The sequence below is a fragment of the Octopus bimaculoides genome, chromosome 4 (assembly GCF_046866305.1).
Source record: "Octopus bimaculoides isolate indiv1 chromosome 4, ASM4686630v1, whole genome shotgun sequence".
NCBI classification, from domain to species: Eukaryota; Metazoa; Mollusca; class Cephalopoda; order Octopoda; family Octopodidae; genus Octopus; species Octopus bimaculoides.
The window spans coordinates 146,206,279-146,229,361 of record NC_142931.1 but is presented as its reverse complement, the minus strand read 5'-3'; the positions used below and the strand labels follow the sequence as shown (position 1 = coordinate 146,229,361).

The following is a 23,083-nucleotide window of genomic DNA, read 5'->3' as shown; positions in this document are numbered from 1 at the left end:
TAATGATTTTTTTTAAACTTTCATTATGGCTTTAATTTTGACCGTAAAATTTTTTTCACTCACAACATTTAGTTACTCCCCATTGAAGTTTATGTTGCTTTAGTGTGTTGTTCCTGTTTGGAATGACTTTAGCACTAATTCTGTCTGTGTCAGAAAAGAGATTAGTCATAGACTAGTCATGATCTGGGTTACCAAAAGTTATTTAGATAAAAGTTCAAATGCTGAAGGGAGAAGATAATCTTGATATTGTCAATCAAACTCTTTGTCCGAGGGAAAAGAAGATTTTTTTTTCTTACTCAAGCAAAATAGATACAAGAGTGGCTGTGTGGTAAGAAGCTTGCTTCCCAACCATATGGTTCCAGGTTCGGTCCCACTGCGTGGCACCTTGGGCAAGCGTCTTCTACTATAACCTCGGGCCGACCAAAGCCTTGTGAGTGGATTAATCCTTAATCCTTAAAGCTTAATCCTTCTGCTATCAACCTGCACAACAGGTCCTTGTTCTAGGAAACAAACATCCTGTTTTAAAACGATCTGAATTAAAAACTTTCCATCAGAATTTCATGTTAACATAAATTCCAAACACCAGCTTAATAATGACAAATTCTTCATTATTTACAAAAAATTAATTTTAAACAGAGGCAGTTTATTTCAAGAGAAATATGGTGGTCAGGGGATTAATAATGACAAAATTATTTTACTAAATTCTTTGTTATTTACGAAAATTAATTGAAGCAAAGCAACAAATTGCAAAAGAAATTTGGTCATTAAATGATTGACATGAAGGGCAGTGCTCCAGCATGGCCCCAGCCTCTGACTGAAACCATTAAAAGAATAAAAGAATGTTTTTCCAGTTTCTATAACAATGTCTTTTGTTTTCTTTTGCAGTAAAACCAAAGTGAAAGCCCTCCTTGGTAGCTGGGTGCAAGCTTTGTATGCCGTTGATGTAAGCACTTACGAACAATTTTTGAAAACTCAAAAATTTGACTCCTCAGCTGACAACCCTACAGTTTTGTCTAGGGTAAGGGTTTTGCATTGGAAGTGTTGTAGTATTTTCACCATTCTCTTCTACTTCCCATCTAGAATGCACACAACCTTCAGTGAACCTCTTTGTGTTGTTTCTGTTTCCCAGCTGATTGTTACGGTCGGCTGGTTAACCCTGACTGGACATTCACCTCTCTTTAGCATTCAACTCATTGATGTCTTTCCAGTCAGTGAGGAGAAATCAAAGTCACTTTCTCACTTTTTTTTTTGGTGGGGTGGGGGTGTTCCCTCTTCTAACACCTCACCTCTCTTTTACTTGATTATCTTTATCATCAATATCACCATCAGCATTATTGCTATCACCAAACTCCTATTTCTCATCATCATCATCATCATCATTATCATCATCCTTCTCTCTGTGCTGACAAACGAATCTTTTCCCTTCATCTTATTCTGTTCTCTTATTTGAAAGACCCAACCTCTTCTTTATTCGTTTAAAAACTCTACTAACCCTCTTCATACTGACCCCTTTTCTGCACTCTTATCATCTTTCATCCAACATACATCTGTCCAAATTACAAAGCTTTTATGAGCCAATGAAAAATTTTCCACATGGTCATTTGATTGACTTAAAATAACAGCTAAATTTACCTCAAATCATTTCCCACTGTCTTGAGAAAAGATAAAGATGATGGGGGTGGTGGTGGTGAAATAGATGGTCATGTTTGAAGTGTCTGGTCTACTTGATGAGGGTTGACCTCTGGCTAAACAGCATCAACAAATCTCATATCCATAACCAGTTATCAACATCTGATGAACAAACTTATTTGAACCAATGAGAAAATTCTCTGTGGACACCTGACATATTAGAAATAGCAGCCAAATATCCCTCAGACCACACCTTACTGTCTTAAAGAAAGGCAGGACACATTAGCTGATGTAGTCTCTGATTAAAAAGATGAAATGATTTTCGTTTGTCTTCAATCACAGTCCTTGCTGAATCAGTGCTGACCTGGGGTCAACCTTCATTGCATTGACTAAATTTTTGCTGGGGATTCAGTCCTTACAACCGCTTGCTAATGGCTTGTAAAAACTGTGTGTACTATGAGCTGGTGCCATGTAAAAAGCACCCTTTCTGGTGCTACATGAAGGACACCTTTGCTGGTGCTACATGAAGAGCACCTGTGCTGGCATCATATAAAAAGCACCCAGTAGTTGGTGTTAAGAAAGGCACCCAGCCATAGAACCCATGCAAAAGCAGATGTCTAGAACATGGTGCAGCCCCCCTCCCTCCACCACCACCCCCAGCCTGCCCGCTCTTGTCAAACCGTTCAAACCATGCCAGCATGGAAAACGGACGTTGAATAATGACGATGATGATGATGTCATGAAATGTGGAGAATTGTGGATAAAAGTGAGTTAATTTGGTTCCTGTGTCTCCAGTAGACAAACATGGAACTGAATCTACTTGGTTCCGGTGCAGTGTGGGTTCAACAACATCACTTCTGTCAAACTCCTTTATTGTTCTCACCACATTGTCAGAAGGATCCGTCACCTTGCATCTTCTTAGGACATCATCTTATTAAAATGCTGCTTCTTTTAAGTGCAATGTTTAATGAAAAAAAAATAAGCTTTAAAATAGATAAAAATAATTAAATTTTGTTTCTCTGCCTCACTCACACTTAATCTCATACATTCACACTCGACTTCACACACTCATGCTCAATCTCTCACATTCCTTCTCAGCCTCGCCCCCTCCCACCTCAATCTCACACACACCTCAGCTTCACTCACACCTGCTCAATCTCACACTCTCCTGCTCAACCTTTCACACTTCTTCTCAATTACACACTTATGCTCAACCCCGCAAAATCTTTGCTCAACCCTGCCAAATCCTGCTCAACCCTGCCAAATCCTGCTCAACCCTGCCAAATCCTGCTCAACCCTGCCAAATCCTGCTCAACACTGTCAAATCCTGCTCAACCCTACCAAATCCTGCTCAGCCTCACACAATAATAAGAACAAAGGGAAGGGGGAATGAAATAAATTATTAAAAATAAGTCATTATTTTTCATTGATTTTTTTGGCCTTGCTTTTGTTAACAAACAGCTTCACTATTCATAAGTGTGTATTGTGAAACCCTTTAATAACTCATTACAGTTACCAAAATTTGCAGAACTATCTAACCCCAAATTCACACAAAAGATAGTATATGTTTTGTTTTATTCAATCTAATTTTATGTTTGTGGCCTTCGTTGACCATATTGGTAGTTCCTCAATCACCTTTTTACTTCACCTGCCTGCTTGCTGCTATCCACAGTCTGCTTGTCTGACAACAGGCTTCACTCCCATTTTGTAGTTGTGTGTTTAGTAGCAAACAATATGTTAATTTATGACCCCCCCCCCCCCACTTCTTTTCCCATAATTCATTGGCTGCATAGCTGTGTCACTTCCTGAAGCCTCTTCTGTCACTGATATTTGGAAATGAGAAATTTTAGTTTGGGGTGGGGTGGGGGATTGTGTGTACATACACGCACCTATATATATATATATACACACACATTAATTCATACTTGTTCATATATGCATCTACTAAAAAAAAGACTGTGGTGACACAATGCCTCCTCCCTTCAATCCTGGGAGGTTAAATGTTACATTGATGATGATGATGATGATGATGATTACAGTGTTGGTGTTGACGATAATGATAACAGTGATGATGAGAAGGAGGAGGAGGATGAGGAAATGTTACTTTATTAAAATTAAATCTGTTTGAAGTTTAGTTGTGAATAAACTGTACCTGTTGCAGTCGGGACACTTTTGTCACAACAAATGCTGCATGTTTGTCTGTGTCACAACAGATGTTACATGTCTGTATCACAGTAGCTGTTACATCACGTGTCATGTCAGTGTCACAACAGTTACTAAGATGTCAATGTCACAACAGATGTTACATGTCTTTGTTACAACTGCTGATACATACCTGTGTGTCACAGTATCAGCTCTGTGTGTTACAACATCTGCTGCATGTCCTCTGTGTGTGTGTGTGTGTGTGATCACAGCTATCTGTCTAAGCATCTACTTTCTATGGCTTTTTTTCTCTTCTCTCAGAACGGCATAAGCAGTGAGGAGGCTGGTGTCAGTGGTGGCGCTGCAGCTGCTGCTATTAGTGACACAGATGACATTCCTGGTGTTCTTCCAAATGCTGATCCTGGTATACCAGGACAAGTTCTTCTCTGGAAAGCGTTTCCTAGACCAGAGACCACAAATCAGGTATGAAAAGCAAGGAATTATTTTTTCAACATCCTGATTCTCTCCAGTTAATTTTTTCTTTTTATTTTAAAAGTTTATCTCATTTAAGGACTCTTATTAAGAATTTCTTTTAATCCTTACGTAACTAGGTTTCTTATGAAATACACTCTGTGTTTCAATAAGCCAAACATTTTGGGAGGGTTTACTAAAATAACTAACATTTTTCATTGGTTAATAGTTTTATATTTAAGAAATGAGGAATGATGGATATTTGTCCTCATCTTGTTTGTTGTTAACACTACATTTTAACTGATATACCCTCTAGCTTTCATCAGGTGTCTTGGGGAAAGCCCACAGGCATATGGTGTAGTGGTTAAGAGCGCGGGCTACTAATCCCAAGATTCCGAGTTCGATTACAGGCAGTGACCTGTATAGTAATGATAATAATAATAATAATAACAAAAAATATCTGAGGAATGAGAACCCAGGTTCAAAATTTCCCCAAGACACCTGATGAAGGCTGGAGGGTATATCAGCTGAAATGTTGTGTTGACAACAAACAAGATGAGGACAAATATCCATAAAATGTAAATAATGTAAATAATTTTTCATTGACCCCTTATGTTCTGGCTTCAAATGCCACTGAGGTCAATTTTGCCTTTCATTCTTTTGACTCCTGGGTTTGATGTAATCAACTTATGTCCCCTCCCTTAAAATTCTTGTTTTTGTACCACAATTTGAAACCATTATTATGCTGATGTTTTAACCCTTCTGTTACCATATTCCTGTTGAGATGCTCTTTGTTTCTTTCAATTAATTTTAAATCTAACAAAGAATTTAGTAAAATAACTTAGTTATCATTAACCCTTTTGTTACCAACCTGGCTGAAACTGTCTCTGTAGTACAAATGTCTTGTTTTCATAAGTTTTGAATTAAAATCTTCCACCAAACCTTAGTCACAATTTATGTTCGTAACACTAGCTTAATGATATCTAAGTTATTTTACTAAACTCTTTGTTATATTTAAAGTAATTTAAAGAAACACAGAGCATCTCAACAGAAATACAGTAATGGAAGGGTTAAGCTAGTGTTAGGAACATAAATTGTGACTAAAATTTGGTGGAAGATTTTAATTGAGAACTTATGAAAACAAGACGTTTGTACTCAGAGCCAGGGGTGGTTTCAGCTGGGTTGGTATCAAAAGGGTTAAAGAGAAAGTACTGGGGTCATACAGGAGATTATGAGGGGAAATTTTTAATGGAAACAATTTAGAATTTGAGGCTTTTATCATTGAGATCAAAAATAGTCTGTGTGTCATATCTGCTACATGTCTATGTTTGACCTTAGCTACATGTTATTATTATGTTAGTTGGATTAAATAAAATGTTTATTCATATCCATTGTGTGAGGAATGTGTGTGTATGTGGCTGGCAGTGCCTGATATGGCAGTCATTTAATATTTGTTGTGAGTGGAAGCAGGGAGCCAGCAGAATCATTACTATGCCAGAAAAAATGCTTAGCAGCATTTCGTCCATCTTTACATTCTGAGTTCAAATTCCAACAGGGGTCAATAAAATCAGTACCAGTTGTTCCCTGGGACCAATGTAATTGACTGCTTCTCCCGAAATTGCTGGCCTTGTGCCAAAATTGGAAACCAAGTTTGTTGTGAGTGATTGAAGAACGGTTTGGTAGTCAAGGATAAGAATTATATGCTTCTGTTCAATGTTTGCTCTTCTTAGATGGAATCACTGTCTCCAAGAGAGAGAGAGAAAGTGGCGGTGTCCTGCTTTGCCATTTCGATGGTCAGTACAGTGTGGTGACTTCATGTTGTGTCTTCCGTTTGTGTTTCAGTTCTTCAGCTTCACCCTGTATGCCATGATGCTGAACGAATTGACGGATAACCTCAAAGACAGGTTACCACCAACAGACTCCCGCCTTCGGCCTGACATTCGTCTGTTGGAACAAGGAGACATCGGTAAGTTAGTTCTGCTTCTTTCCAGTCTGCATGTTTCTTCAATTGCTTATACGCAAACCCCCACCTGAGGATGGAGGTGGGGTATACACTTTATGTCATTATAGGATTTATCAGCAAGGTACATCAATTACTTAGGTAGAGGTACCCAGATTATGTCAAAAAGGTACCTACTTCTCACATTCAGTTTACATTTTGTTTATCTTTTGACAAAAAAAACCCTGTAACTTAAATACATGAGGTCCCCTTCGTTTGTTTCAGGTGGACCTTCATATACCGTTGCCCTTTTTGTGTGTGTCTGTGTGTTTCCCTTACCACTGCTTAACAACCGCTGTTGGTGTGTTTATCTCCCTGTAACTTAGTGGTTTGGCAGAAGAGACCAATAGAATAAGTGTCAAGCTTTAAAAACAAGAATACTGGGGTTGATTCATTTGACTCAAAGCTCTTCAAGGCACTGCCCCAGCATGGCCATAGTCTAATGACTGAAACAAATAAAAGATATATATATATATATATATATATATATATATATATATATATATATATATACATACATAAATATATACAGAGAGAGAGAGAGAGAGGGGTATATTTGATGAGGTTTCAGCCTTGTTCTTTGTCAAGAATTGGTTCGTTCTTCTGTGTTTAGCCTTGTTTTGCTTTCCAGTTCCCTGTGTGACCTTTTTACAGTGAAGATCTGCCCTTAATCTGACCAATTCATGCCTCTGCTTACATCCAGAATTTCAAACTGCTTTTTTCATAGCAAAATTATATTATCTGAATGCTACAGAAGATTTGATGCAATTCAACTGACAGCCCAAGAATTAGTCGTTAAAATTGGCACCCCCCCCCCCCCTCTCATTTGGCTTTGTATTTATAAAATATATCACCTGTAATCAAAACAAAATATTTATTCCTCTTTTATTGTTGTTTTTCATTTTTCTGTGTTTTTTTTTTTTTTTTTTTTTTCTCAACTGACATTTGTATTGTGTTTGTGTTTTTTGATCTGTCTTCCATTTGTTGATTAAATAGGAAGATTAAACAGGATGTTGCATTTCCTCTGCCAATATTCCAAAGTGTTACAATATGATTCTCGGAAGTCTATCACTGATTATAACTCTTTTAATTTGGGAATCCTTAGTTTGTTTTTACATCAAAACAGTGTTGTTTTTTTTTCTTTCTTCCTTTTCTTTTATTTTCTTCTTTCATTTTCTCAATTTTGTTTTCTTCAATATTTGTTAAGAATTTATATGCAGACAGCACTGAAAACCAAATCCTTGTAGGTCTTCACCGCTAACAATTCTATTACACTGAGTAACACCTTGTCCAGTCTTGAGTTCTTCATTTGTGGAGAGAACTTGGACAAATTCTTTATGTATGAGTTTCTATGTCTTACATATGTATATGTAGGTGTGTGTATGTATGTGTATACATATATATATACATATACACACATGTATATGTATACACACACATATACAAGCTCATACATATATATATATGCTTCCTGCTTCAAAATTCATTTGCCTCATGGATGTTGATTAATATGTATGTGTGTATGATGATGATGATGATGATGCTATATGTACACACACGTACACACACACACTGAGTTTTGTTTTTGTTCCATTTGATATGAATTCTTGTACGTGTGATGGTGGTTTCCTAGCATGGCCACAACCAACCGGCTGGAACCAGTAATACAATATACACACGTATATATATATATATATATAAACATACATGTACCGGTTCCAGAATAAATATATATCTCTCTACATATATATGATGTTGTTGTCTACTAGCTGATTCTGTTTCTTGTAGATGGTGCCGCTATTGAGAAGAATAGGTTAGAGGAAAAACAAAGAGGTCACCCAATACGTTCAGTGAAGGTGTTTGGTAAATGTAACCTCACTCATTTGTCTGGATGCTGCTGCCGCACTCACCCCACCACTGCTCTTCTCTCTCTCTCTTGTTGTCTTCATCTTTTCTTTCTCTTCTTCCACCTCCTCTTCACTTCCTCCCTCCACCACTCTCCCTCTTACCAAACACGTCAACTCCCACCACCACTGCTACACACACTCTCTATGTCTCTCTCTCTCTCTCTCTGTATTCTCCCCTCCTCTCTCTCTCTCTCTCTATTTCTCTGTCTGTCTGTCTGTCTTCAGTTCATCTCCATCGTCTGTAGATTTTGTTGTTCTTCGGTTCTTTTAGTTGATTTAGTTTTATATTTTTGTTCCTTTCTGTCTTGTTTAGATGAAAGAAAAAAAAACACCCAGTTTCAGTTTGTTTCGTAGTGGTATTTTATCAAACTTTATTGTTGTTGATGTTGTATTTTTTTTGCTTGTTTTCTTTTCTTCATTTCTAGAGCCTGCCTGGCTTCAGAATTGATATTGACATGATAATGATAATCTCAATGGATTATCCTTACTGTAATCCATAGCATTCAATGAAAATGTTTTTATAATTTATAGTGTTATTGAAAAAAAAACCTGCTTTACTCAGCATTCCAATGACCCCCACTCTGTTGTTTAATAAACTAATGTTGTTGTTGTTCTAGTAGTTAGACTTTGATCTGTTGTCCATTTTGTGTTGGTTGTAGAGTTTGGTCTGCTGCCGCAGCAGTGGAGTGGAAAGACACTGATTTGCTGGCCCCGTGGTGGGATAGAGGCTAATCCATTTACTCTAACATTACTAAAATAAGCAAATCATAAATGAAATAAAAAGAACACGTATGCAGGGGGTATATTAACATAAGTGTGTGTGTGTGTGTGTGTGTGTGTACATGCAGGGGATATATTAACATAGGTGTGTGTGTGTGTGTGTGTAGATCATCACCTTCACGAAAACAATGATTGTTAGAACACAGTCAAGACAAACAGAAATCTCTGTATCTGCTAATTAACAGCAACATATAGTGGTGTGTGTCATCATCATCATCATTGTTTTATGTCCACTTTCCATGCTGGCATGGGTTGGGTGGTTCGATTGGGGTCTGGGAAGCCAGGAGGTTGCACCAAGCTCCAGTGTGATCTGGCAGTGTTTCTACAGCTGGATGCCCTTCCTAATGCCAACCACTCAGAGAGTGTAGTGGGTGCTTTTTATGTGGCACTGGCATCAGCCACGCTCGAATAGTGCTTTTTACATGCCACCGGTGCCAGTCAGTGTGTATATAATCATCATCATCTTGTAAGCTGGCATGGGTGGATTGGAAGGATGCAAGAAACCAGACGACTGTGCTGAGCTTCAGTTGTCTGCTTTGTTACATTTACTTTCTATGGCTGGGTGCCCTTCCTAATGCCAACCATTTTACCTGACTAACACCAATGCAAGTGCCGCCTGACTAAGACCTATGCCGGTGGCACGTAAAAAGCACCATTCAAGTGTGGCCAATGCCAGTGCTGCCCGACTGGCTCCTGTGCCAGTGGCACGTACAAAGTACCCACTACACTCTCAGAGTGGTTGGCATTAGGAAGGGCACCCAGCTGCAGAAACCTTGCCAAATCAGATTGGAGCCTGGTGCAGCCTCCCAGTTTGCCAGCCCTCAGTCAAACCGTCCAACCCATGCCAGCATGGAAAGCGGACGTTAAACGATGATGATGATGATTGGGTGCTTCTTACATGGTACCAGCTCATAGCAGCATAATCCTCTCCGAGTAATTAACAATGCAAATCTCCCAATAAGATTAAATAATGTGACATCCATTTTTTTGATTACATATCAACATAGCTTTGTTATCAGAGAGCATCAAGCTGTCTTTCTCTCTCTCCCTCTCTTGTAATTATATAATAGCAAAGGCGCAGGTGTGGCTGTGTGATTGAGGTGCATGGAGCTTATTTGAAGAAGCCCATCATGTGTGTGTGTGTGTGTGTGCATATACCTTTGTCTAGGTATCATGTGATGAGTGTAAATGAGCATCACCATCACACAGTTGATGATGTTTATTTCCAGTCTTTCATGAAAAAACATGTGTGGCCAAGGGGGAATATTGCTGTTCTTGGAAATAGGTGAGGTTTGGTGACATGTTTGTTACCTTCCCCAGGTTGTTTTAAAAACCAGATCCACTTCCAGTCTTTATTGTCTACAAAAATGTTCAAGAATTTCGATGTTGTCCACGAGAGTGATCTCCCTTGTTATTAGATTTGCCACAAACTAATTGCTCAGGTGTTCGATGGCATAAAAGACGCACAGGGTTGTTAGATGAACCCCAATTTCTGCTGCAGATATTCAAAATATTAGGGATAAAATTAGTTTATGGGACATCCAGGGTCATTTTCTTTTCTGTTTTTTGTTTTGTTTTCTAGACATTTTTTTTAGAATATAACTGCGTTTTATAAACCACGAAAGAAGGTAGATAATCAGGGTTGATCTGAATTGCTCGTTTCATTTTACTGTGTGAGACCTTATCGTGTTGAGGTTGCAGGAAATTCCCTGTGGTTGACAAACGGAATAACTTTGTAACTTTTTGAAATTTCTTTGAGTGCTGAGAGAGAGAGAGATAGAGAAGCCCTGTTAAGGTGACCTTTGAGAGTGAGTCTGTATTGCATCTCTCTCTCACTTTGGGAATCTTCTGTTGAGATTTATGTATTTTATCTCGTCCACCACTTCCTGACTGAAAGAAATATAGGGGTCAGCCCCTATTCTATTTGACCCTAACAAATATTGATTTATTAATTTCACTACAAAAACTTATTTCAATAAAAGGAGGTGGGCATGGTTGTAGATTAAGTGACACCTGTTGTTGTTGTAGTAAATCATTGTGATATTATAAACGCTCAGATTACAGTTGCATCAGTTGACAAAATATGTTTTCTTTGTCTTCTCCCCAGACACTGCTGCCATGGAGAAGAACAGGCTTGAAGAAAAACAAAGATCAGCTCGCCGAGAACGGAAGAAAAAGAAAGAAGAATGGACGCCTGTGTAAGTTTGTCTTTGACATTAGTTGTTTCTTAAACCATTTCTTTGTCGACAAGAGTAAAGATCCATTTAATCTGAAGGTTGTCCTGGCTATGAAGGCCTTCATCCAAAAGCCTACCAGCTGCAAACATTTGTCTGCTTCTTTTTTTTGTTTGTTTGTTTTAGCATAGTATTTCTTGGACTACATTGATCAGTGTATCCTTCCATTTGTTAAGATAATAGTGTGTGGTTGGAAGGATTTATGGCTCCTATATCTAGCAGGTCAAGAGACCACATAAAGACTTCTATTGGCTCTTAAATTCATATTTTAAATTGGTACCAGTAGATAAAAATGGTAGCTAATGTATATGAAGGTCTGATGAAAAAGCGTCAGAACTGTTGCTATAGTGACAAAGCTAAAACATGCAGAGTGAAGCCACGTGGCACAGATTGACTTTGAACTCTGTTCTGCTTGAACACTGAGTTATGGTGTCCTCACTTCCCTTGCTTATAGCAGTGTTTGGAAATAAAGTGTGTAGAAAGGGGTCGTGTCGAAAAGATTGGATTTCGTCTGTGCAGGACCACCTTGTGTTGGGGAAGATGAAAACTTTTTGAAAATGGTCATAAGAGGTGAAGAATTGTGAGTCTATGTCTGTGAAACCAAGGCTCAGTCTTTACAGTGTAAGATTCTCAACAAGACTTGAAGACATTGAGGAAATCCAAGAAAATGAAACATGGCAGCTGTTCAATATCCCTAAAAAAAAAAGATTTCCAGGAATGCTTCCATCAATGGAAACAATGCTGGATTAAGTGTGTGGCCGCAGGAGACGACTCGAAAGAGATTAAATGCCAAATTGTGGTTTTAGTTTTTCTATTTATAGCATGAGTCCCGATACTTTTTGATGAGACCTTGTACATTGGTTTGTAGATGCAAATTATGTAAATCTAAATAATGACAAATGAATTCAATTCATGAATTAAGTTACCACCTGTAACTTTAACGAGTCTGATCAGTTGACAGTTGAGACGTTTATTCGTGACTTAATAAATCAGTGTTTGAATTTATGTCATTTCTATCTGTACAAACCAATGTGCACATGGCCGAAATGATTCCACTTGCTTCTGAAACAATTGTCGCCTTTGGGATGAGGTGGTGAAGCACGACCTTTGATATAGTTATTAGTACTATTAGTGTTATTCATATATGTATATATATATATATATATATATATATATATACATACATACATTGCTGTGCGTGAGAAGACCCGGCAAGCCAAGTGAGACCATAACCCGCAGCCTATGCCAGGGGTGTAACCAGCTCACTTATGCATACCTTTCCTTCATTGGACACTAAACTCTGCTTGCGAAGACCTGTTGAGGCAAATGAAATCGAAATCGAACCAAATTCGATGACTGGCACCCATGCGAACCTCTCCTTCATTGGACACTAAACTCAGCTTGTGAAGACCTGTTGGGGCAACTGTACCAGTAGAGCGCTAAGAGCACCGTCCGAGTGTGATCATTGCCAGTGGCACGTAAATAGCACCATTTGAGTGTGATCGTTACCAGCATTGCCTTACTGGCACTTGTGCTGGTGGCATGCGAGAAAAACATTCGAGCGAGATCCTTGCCAGTGCTGCTGGACTGGCTCCTGTGGAGGTGGCACGTAAAATACACCATTTTAAGCGTGGCCGTTGCCAGTACCGTCTGACTGGCCTTCATGCCGGTGGCACGTAAAAGCACCCACTACACTCTCGGAGTGGTTGGCATTAGGAAGGGCATCCAGTTGTAGAAACTCTGCCAAATCAGATTGGAGCCTGGTGTAGCCATCTGGTTTCGCCAATCCTGTCAAATCGTCCAACCCATGCTAGCATGGAAAGCGGACGTTAAATGATGATGATAATACCACCATCTTCAATCTGTTTAGTATATATATTTATCAGAGATGTACTGCCTAGGTAGGCAATCCCTTCCTTGAATAAAATAGATTGATAGTAACATTTTCCTTTCAAGGCAAAAATATGCACCAAATTCAATAAAATTATGAAGGTTACTCTGATTTCTATGCATAAAATACAAAATATTCTGTATTTTTGTAGATAAGGTAGGCATAATTCACCCCTGCCTTTCAATCTTAGTATTAAAGCTACGCATGCTGTGTACATTCCTACAACACCATTTTCTTTGTGCTATAACGGCATTAGTAAACCTGCCTCCAACTCAGTCGCGCGCGCGCCTGTGTTTCACTTATTTTTTCACGTGTTTTACTACATAAAGGTTACCAACTGCCTACCCTGGGTACTTACTGATGGCACGTGCCTGATTTATGTATATATTTTTTTTCAACAGACCACTGCAGTATGTAGTACAACTATATAAACATTCAACATAACCTTCACCATCACTTCAGTTTATTTCTCTGTATTTCAGATGGTTCCACTATGGTATCCACCCGACCACTGGTAAAGAAGACTGGCTCTTCAACAAAGACTATTGGCAGCGTGATTGGTCAAGATGTCCAGATATATTCTGACCATCCTTCATTCTTCATTTTTTCAATTTAGTCTAATGTTTATTCAATAACAGTTCAATATGCAAATTGATTTCCACTGAAGGAACGACCATTGTTTTGTCTTCTTTGGTTGGTGGGTACAGTGCAGATTGTGTCAACATGTGGGCCCACACCGCACAGTTGCAACATGTTTGTTGTTTTCCACATGTTGCAGTGGAGTTTACTGCACGAGATTGTCAGCCCACCCTGCTATTGTACCCCACCCAATCTCTTACTTGAACTTGAAACACATCATCACATGTGCACTGTACAGATATTGAAATGTAATTTGGTGAGTTAATGATGGTTATTTAATTAGCAACACTGTGGATGAATCACTCAGTGGACACCGACACAATTCAGCACACACACACACAAAAATGCAACACAGAAAAAAAAAAAAACTTAATGCATTGTGTAGAGTTTATAATTTTGTCGGAAAATATTTCAGCGAACATATATATATATATAATTAGCAGAAGTTACAAAGTGACTTAAGGACCAAGAGTGCCATGCATTGGCCATTATTTAAATCTCTGGGCCCCTCAGTTACTTTGTAACTTCTGCTGATTAAACAATGTATATATACACTCATGTTTTGAGTTCTGTTTTCCTGTTTGTAACACCAAACATATATAGACAAACATACATACACATATATATATATGCGCACATTTGTTTACAAAAGTGTATAAAATCAATCTGCATATATGTCTACACAAATACAATTGCAAACACAGACATGAAACAGTTTAATTAGACAATCCCCTTAACACTAATGAATTGTATATTGAATTAATGAAGACAGTTTTTCTGTCATGCAGATGACACAAACACACATCCATGCACACACTGGCAATAAAATTTAGTTTTTTATATTTTGTAGCTACCAAAAATTATATTTTACAAAATTTTGGACAAAATACACACATACATAGATATGCATACAGACATACACATATGCATATGTGTGTGTGTATATACATAAACTATATATGTGCATGATTGTGTTGATATGCATATATGCCTGCTTGTACGTATGAGTGGTGTGTAAGTATATATATATACATACATGCACACACAGACATACACACTTCCACATCACGGTTCCAAATAATTATTTTTATCTTTCAAACAAACAAAAAAAGTAAAACCTAGTTTTTTTTTCCTTCATAATATTTTCTTCACCGTTAACTGACACCTTGTCCTATCTTTTCTCACAAACACAGGTTGATAGGTTGGTCCTCTCACTGAGCCCACGTATTTCCCTTTTTGTCCACATTCAATTTCCAAACCTTCCTCTCTACCAATTAATTCCTCCTTTTCTCTTTTTTTCCTTAAATATTTTTGATGGAACTGAAGGTCACTGCCGAAAGGTCATTGCCCCACTCATGCCCTCGTCAACTCACACAACAGTGCATTCACAAGATCATTCCTGTCAAGTTTTTTTTTGTTTTGGCAGGGAAAGAGTGTTCTGTCCCCATCCCACTAACCCCCATTTATATATACCTAAGTTATTTGTTACATTGCTGTGTTGGAGATCAAGTGGGATTACCGTATTAGTTTGTTTCATACCTTATAACCAGGGGCTGAATTCATAAAAGACTTTGCAAAATATAGTGTTGTACTTCCATCGACCCATCAAAAAAAAAACAAAACCATGCCAAGGGTCAGCTTTCCCTTTCATCCCTCGCAGGGGCTTGATTAAGCAAGCAAACATGGAAATACCAGTAATATATTAGATTGGAATAATCACAAACACATTTTTCACTTGTTGCTTGCCCTTCATTTTGTTCTTTAAGAAAAACAAATTTATGCCTCCATCAAATAGAAAAAAAAAATCGATTTTGTTAATATTTTGCTGAAAGATCAACCACCTAATTGCTATGCACACACACACACACATATATATATATATGTCTGTGTATATTTTATTAATAATCAGCACCACTGACTGAAGAGCCAAGAATTCTGTGGGTTTGTTAAGTGCTAACACACAAAACTCTAGGCTCCTGAGTCACTAATTTCTGCTTGGTTACTATATATATATATATATATATATACATACATATATAGTTATGAGTGTGTGTGTGTGTGTATGTATATATGTTTATATATACACACACATTCACCCAGTTATGAGTGTGTGTATGTATATATACATAAATTGTAGCCAGTTGAAGGTTTAGTCGTTTGGTGTTCAGATCATTCTGACAAATCTAATGCTAATCTATTTTCATTTTGAAGTTATGATGCGTTATCTCCGAGTTGTGAGATTTTGCTGATGTAATTGTTTTTAGAATGGCATTGTAGTGTAAGTTTGAGAGGCCAGATCTAGCCAGTTTGAACATAACATTTGGACTTTATATGGTCAGTTAAAGGGTCAAATACACATGTGAGGCTTGTGTGTTCAGTTACAATTCAGGCTTTTGACCTCCAATGACCCAATTAGTTTACGAATTGATGGCAACAGTCTTCGGCCAGTTTGGCAGTTATTACGTTGGTTTTTAGTACCTTAATAGCATTTGTTTAGGTAGAGGGAACCATCCTAAGACCTCCATGTCTAAATGAATGTGGCATTTTTATATAAATACATTTAGCTTGTACAAAAGATATGCATTTGTGTGTGTTACTATATATATATATATATAAATATGTATGTACATAAGTGTATGATGTACATATATCTTTGTGTGTGTCTATATATACACACGAGTATATATATATATATATATACATATATACATATTTGTATGTGTATATATTGCATAGGTGATCTTTTCTGCTTAATATAAAAAAAGCATTATCAATAGTGTTTGTATGTGTGTATAGGTGTGTGTGTGTGAGTGAGAATTCCCCCCCCCCCCAACATTTATTGTCTGTTGAAATCTCCCTCCCTTGGAACACACTCTTATGTTACACAATAATCTCAACTAGAATTTTAATGTCAGAAGGCAAGCAGTCTTTTTCATTCTTAGATAAAAATTCACTCACTTCTGCCTTACAAGTTGTACTCTTACACCGGAATCTGTACTTAATTCCAGTTGTTTCTCGACCACTTTAACACCTGAGTGTTGAACTGTTTTAATAAGCCTGAAAATAGTAGCCCTCACCTTTATGGAGCTTTTTTTGTGTAGAGCTGCAGTACAATAGAAAGTAATGATTGTTTCAACACTGCATACGAACCCCTTCCTTACACTCTGTGTAAATATCTAAATACAATCAACTATTTGAGCACCTGTAGGATAGAAGAAAGAAAAAAAAAAAGGGTAAAGAATTTTAATTTCTATGACACCCTTTATGTCCAATTCAATTAAAAGTATTTCATAACAAATTGTATTTTTCTCTCTCCCCCCCCCCCCTCCGATTGGTGTAAATCCAAATCCATTCAGAGGAATTACTCCAAAACAAAAGTTTGCCTTGCCTTTCTTGCAAGAAACCATCAAATCATTAGTAGAATGAAGAACTTGTCACTTTTTCTTTTTTTTTATTCTTTTTTGAACAAGTCCAAAGAATTGCTCACCATTCAAGCATTCATTTTTTGGCCTTATCAATTTGTTTCTTCATTCTAGTATCACCACCACAATTACTAATTACCAGCAATCACTGAACTTTAGACTAAAATTGTTTTTTTTTTAATTTTTGGCAGGAAGAACATCTTCCATTTTTGTAGAACTTTTCATTTTGCAAATTTAATTGCAAGAAAAAAATATCAGAAAAAAAAAATAAGACAAGACAAGTTGTATAGATTGGCATATCTAAAAGTTTGATTGGAATAAACAAATTCAAAGCAATTGGTGTTAGCTTGTTTTTTTTATGTATTTATGTTTATAAAGATATGTTTGTGTGTTATTGTTTAGCTGTCAGTCAGTCCTTATTGAGCAAACTTGTGTGAAAAGACGTTCCAGCCATGGCCATCCCATCTTTTTTCCAAGGCACAGTGTATGTATGTGAGTGTGTATATATATTATATAGACTAATGGGCCTTTCTGGTAATTGCTTCAATTATTTCATTCAGAGTCTATATTATGACATAAGCATAATAGAATTTAGTTAGACTGTCTAACGCTACATAACACCCAACTTATCAGGCAACCATATTAACGTGTGACTGGTTGATTTATCAACAAGTGAAGTTAAAATCATAATTACCAACATTTAAGAAATTGAAGGTGGGTGCGTCTGCAACCTGCCAATCGAGAGGGGTGGATGGTAGAATAAAGTCAAATATAAGGGCAGTTAAAGGCATTAATAATCCTAAAGAAGTCATTAAGTCTTGTGACCTCATCCACAAAGACCAACAGTTGCAGATAATAAGGAACCAAGCATGACATCTGGTCCCCCATCAAAACATGTTCAAAGGCAGCTGCCAATGTGGCTCAAAGGGGAAAAAAGAGACGTTTACTGTTATAATATTACCTTAAAAGTCAGCATTCGTTTGATCCAAAACAATATTATTGAACAACAAGTATATTAGCATCATTTAATGGAGATTCAGCTAATGATCCTTTCTACTATAGGCACAAGGCCAGGAAATTGAGTGTGGGTGGATAGTCGATCGCGTCGACCCCAGCACGCAACTGGTGCTTAATTTATCGACCCCGAAAGGATGAAAGGCAAAGTCGACCTCAGCGGAACTTGCACTCGGAATGTAGTGACAAGAGATCCAGCAAATAATGGCAGTTAAAACTGCAGCTGAGCTCGGTTCTCTGCAGAATTCTGGAAGAAGGAAAGAAGGGGAGGTAAAAGGAAAAGAAAGAAAAAGATAAATCACGTACAGAGGAAGATGGTATTGGCATGAATGAATAAATGAACATCCTAGAATAATAATAATGAGAGCTTGACCAACACAGTAAGAAGTTATCGGTTACTTAGCTGCAAAGAATCTGTCAGTTGAAAGACCAGAGCTTAATTGAGAAAGAAAAGCAGAACTGATAAACGTGATAATCCAAAGGCATTAATGTTTATAACAACCAAAGTTGCCAGAAATTATTTAGAATAAAGTAAGTTAATTAAAATTGTTCTGGTACAATAGATAAAACATTCCCTAGTGATTTAAAATTATTGGGATTATACAGTTCTATATTTAAGAGAGGAGGAATTATTTACAAACAAGATGAGGACAAATAGCCGTCAAATGTAAATAATGTAATTCTTGGGCTTAATAAGACAATGTTAAAAATTGTAAGAGTTACAGAGGCCCTATATGCTAAATAGTGTCAAGAGAGTTTATAGAATAATAAATTATAAAGAATTAGGTGTGTAACTAGAGATGGTGACAGTTATTATAGATAACCCAGTGCTAAAAGTAAACTGACAAAAAGTTATTAAATATAAATAATGAGGAATATAAAATCATCATCATCGTTTAACGTCCGCTAACAATCATCAGTATGTGTCGTTAGAACAAAGGGTTGTTTGAATATGATCAGTTACAACCATAATGACAGAGGTATGCTAGGCTGCGAAGATAAATCATAAATCCTGTCACTGGTGATGAAGGTATGTACCCCAGGTTTAGCATTCAGTCCTATAGAAGTATAAACCTTTAGTTTGTTCAATCTATTAAAAGCAAACAGGAGCAGGAGTGGCTGTGTGGTAAGGTAGCTTGCTTACCAACCACATGGTTCCAGGTTCAGTCCCACTGCGTGGTACCTTGGGCAAGTGTCTTCTACTATAGCCTCGGGCCGACCAATGCCATATGAGTGGATTTGGTAGACGGAAACTGAAAGAAGCCCGCCATATATATATGTATGTGTGTGTTTTTGTCCCCCCAACTTCACTTGACACGCGATGTTGGTGTGTCTACTTCCCCATAATTTAGTGGTTCGGCAAAAAAGAAACCGATAGAATAAGTACTAGGCTTACAAGGAATAAGTCTTGGGATCGATTTGCTCGACTAAAAGGTGGTGCTCCTGCATGTCCACAGTCAAATGACTGAAACAAGTAAAAGAATAAAAGAACCTCTCTTGTGCATTTTAGATTTCCAACAATTCCATACAGCAGAGATTACAATCCTATCTATTGTTAACAAATGGCTTAGCGTGTGTGATAAAGCTCCACATTAAATGAAAACAAAATTCAACATTTTGTTTTCTAACTCCCAGACTTTCTGGAGAACAGTGCTTTCGTTTCATTTATCCTTCGAAAAGGTGTGAAGTAGATTACATAAATCTTAATTTGAAAGAAGAAGAACCTACATAAGTAAATATACAAAGTATGGGGGTTTAGTTCACAGGTGATCTAATAGATTAGGTACGCAAGGTAAGTGCTGTAACGGATTACTTGGGCTCCGAGATTACAGCCGAGAAGGTAGTTATGGAGCCATTGCAGATTTCCGATGCAACGGATATAGAATTGTTAAAGAGGACAACAAACGTTAAGGCAAACAGCTCAAGTCATATACATTATTGGAAAAATATTCAAGGTCTTACAGCTGTTTCTGGGATATCCCAGAGTATGGGACATTCTGTCATCGGTGACAAATAGGGAGAATGTGAAGGGTACAGATTCATGAATTGATGACAAAGGGAATAGATAGTGTTATTTCTCAACCCACCTCTGAGTAAGTAAATATACGTAGGTGAGTTCTAATGTTACATTTATAGACAATATTGAAGGTGTTTGTGGCTTAGTGGTCAGGGTACTTGGCTCACGATCAGAGGGTCATGAGTTTGACTCCCGATGGCATGTTGTGTCCTTGAGCAAGACACTTGATTTCACTTTATTGCTGCAGTGCAAAACTGAGTTGTACTTGTATTTCAAGGGGCCAACCTGGTTACATTGTGTTACGTCACATCTCCGTGAGAACTACATTAAGGAGGCCTGAGGAGCGCTCAGCCACTTTCCTATTAATTTCACGAGCAGGCTGTTCCATCAATTGGATCAGCTGGAACATTTAACATTGTAACTGCCAGGGTGTTAGTATGTCACTATTATAAGAATTATTATGTAAATGATGGGTGTTCATTGTACAATTACTGGTAACACAACTATTGGCATTCTTCATATTATCATTACAGTTGTGATTGCCATTACTAATATATTTGATCATTATTATTATTATTATTATTAGACTATCATTGCCCCTAACCACCAACAGGATTATAATCTCTAATCGAATGAGTGTTGGAACTTAGCCCACAGACTGCTACATACACGATATGTTGAGCAAGAATGAATTCCAGGTAGGGTTAATGCCATTACTATTATTGAGGGAATCCTTACTAATCCTAAGCTGATTAATAGCAGCATTATCAACCAGAATAGGTGTTATACAAAAAAAGAGAGCTTAATTTTGTGTTGGTTAAAGATTCTACTATAGCTACGAGACAGAGGGAAGTGCTTCTCCAAGACATTGGAAAACTTCCTAACCAATTGTATAATATTTGTAGACCATGGGGAGTGTTATACCACAATAGGTCACTGTAATACTGCCTCATTTTGCAGATTAATTTATCTTATTTCCATTATGGTTGCTAATATAACTGCCGTAGCCTCTACCACTATTATTGTAATTATTATCATTACTTTTATTACACTTCCTCATCTTTATACTGTTGCTGCTGTTATTCATAATAATGATTTCTTTTATAATATAATAATAATGCTAGTAATGGTAATGTTCATAATTCTATCATTTGTGAAGCCAATAGTAATACAATGAATAGGAGGTTCACTCAAAATGCAACACAAATAGAAATAGTACAAGTAGTGAGATAATAATGGTGGAACTGTCACAATTGGTGATTGTTATGATAACACGAAAGACGAAAGTCAACTATGGCAAAATTGGAACTGGAACCTAAAGAAACGCAAATACTGCCAGACAGTCTGTCCGATTCTCTACAAATAAATGCCAACAACTGCCCCACTAATAATAAAGTTTTGAATATAGACAGAATGCTGATAATTTTGAGGGGAGGGGACAAGTCATTTGTCAGTCTTTAGCTGCTCCTTTATTTTATTGACCATGAAAGGATGACAGGCAAAAATCATCCTTGATGGTCTTTGAACTCAGACTATAAAAGGACCAGAACAAAGACTGCTAGGCATTATGTCTGGCATAAAAAAAGGTTTTTGCCAATTCAGAGCATTAATAATAATAATAATAATAATAATAAATTCCACTATAGGCACAAGGCCTGACATTTTGATGGGAGGGCACTAGTGGATTACATCAACCCAAGTGATCAACTGGTACTCATCAACCCCGAAAGGAATGAAAGCAAAGCCAACCCTGACAGAATTTGAAACCAGAACATGTGTAGAAAGAAATGCTGCTTAGTATTTAAGTCCAACTCTAATGATTCTACCAGAGAAATATGAAGGGAGATCTTAACATGTCAGTCATGTGAAGGCAATTATGTGGTTTGGGGTGACATTTTTGAGCAAGTTGTGATGTAGTGAAAAAGATTAATTAAAAATTAATGACCTTAGCTTATTGAGACCAAACTTACATTCTTCTACATTAATAGAAATTTAAAGGTTTCTTCTCAGCATTAATGATTTACTGAGTCAAATGTGAAAGAAATTTTCCCCGTGGTGTTCGATCATACAGCTGATGTGGGGTTAGGGGTTAAGGATTAGGATTAAGACAAGAGATTTGGGGCTGGAGGTTAGAGTGTAACTTCAACTAACAATTGAAGAATTGAACTTGTAGCAACAAAAAGATGTCATGAGACAATTTCTTTTCTTTTTTTTTTTTAATTCCAGCTCACAGTGATTGCACAAGCCCTTAGCAAACAATTTGAAGTCTCAGATATCATTTTCTCTCATATTTTGATGCATTTTCCAAACTTGTAATGGAAAATGAATTTAAGGGGAAAAAATATTAGATTATTAGAATTTTTTTTTTAAAAGGTGGGATGATTTTTTAAAAAATTATTATTATTATTATTATTTGCAAAGCATGTTGTGTTAAGAGTCTTGTCTAAGGACAACACAATACTTGCTGCGATAGAAACTCAAACGTCTTGAGTTCAGTATTCACCAGGTTTCTGACAAATGTTTAGAAAGGAAAATAAAATATTTCTGAATATATAAATTCAAAGAATTTCGGCAGTTAAGGCTCCACTAGTCATCAATGGTCTCTGGAAAAGAGAAAAGAAAAACCATTTGTAGGAAGTTCAGTGTTTGAAAGGTAACTGTGCTGATTTACTTGAACCTCAGCAAGGCACACTGGACTTATACTCTAAAACAACATCACTAAATCTACCTCAGCTTCCGACAAAGCCTATATTTGAATACTCACCTTCTTTGTGATCCCCCCCCCCCACCAACAAATATACACACACACACACACACACATATCTGCAATATATGTGACAATTATTTGGTTGTCATAATAAAACACTGAGTTTCGGATGTCTGGCATTTTTTGATTGTCTTAACTGACGAGATGCCAGAGCAGATTTCCACCCCAACA

The 23,083-nt window shown here is 37.2% G+C and overlaps 2 protein-coding genes across 8 annotated transcripts in view; one reads left to right on the top strand and one right to left on the bottom strand.

The window, feature by feature from the left end:
* Positions 1-17,450, top strand: part of LOC106881912 (oxysterol-binding protein-related protein 1) — a 214,003-nt gene extending 196,553 nt beyond the window's left edge. Inside the window, exons 23-28 of one of the 6 annotated variants that reach the window (XM_089351689.1) lie at positions 886-943; positions 4,093-4,254; positions 6,085-6,208; positions 8,030-8,104; positions 11,036-11,126; positions 13,536-15,314. In XM_089351689.1, the coding sequence (XP_089207815.1) occupies positions 886-943; positions 4,093-4,254; positions 6,085-6,208; positions 8,030-8,104; positions 11,036-11,126; positions 13,536-13,638 (613 nt within the window). In that variant the 3' untranslated portion in view covers positions 13,639-15,314. Of the gene's footprint in view, positions 1-885; positions 1,019-4,092; positions 4,255-6,084; positions 6,209-8,029; positions 8,111-11,035; positions 11,127-13,535 lie in introns of all 6 variants that reach the window. The other 5 variants (XM_089351687.1, XM_089351686.1, XM_089351685.1 and 2 more) reach the window with 5 other exon arrangements.
* LOC106881919 (uncharacterized) overlaps positions 17,451-23,083 on the bottom strand; it is a 43,265-nt gene continuing 37,632 nt past the window's right edge. For both annotated transcript variants that reach the window (XM_014932441.3, XM_014932440.3), the window contains exon 11: positions 17,451-22,748. In XM_014932441.3, the coding sequence (XP_014787927.1) occupies positions 22,739-22,748 (10 nt within the window). In that variant the 3' untranslated portion in view covers positions 17,451-22,738. The remainder of the gene's footprint in view (positions 22,749-23,083) is intronic.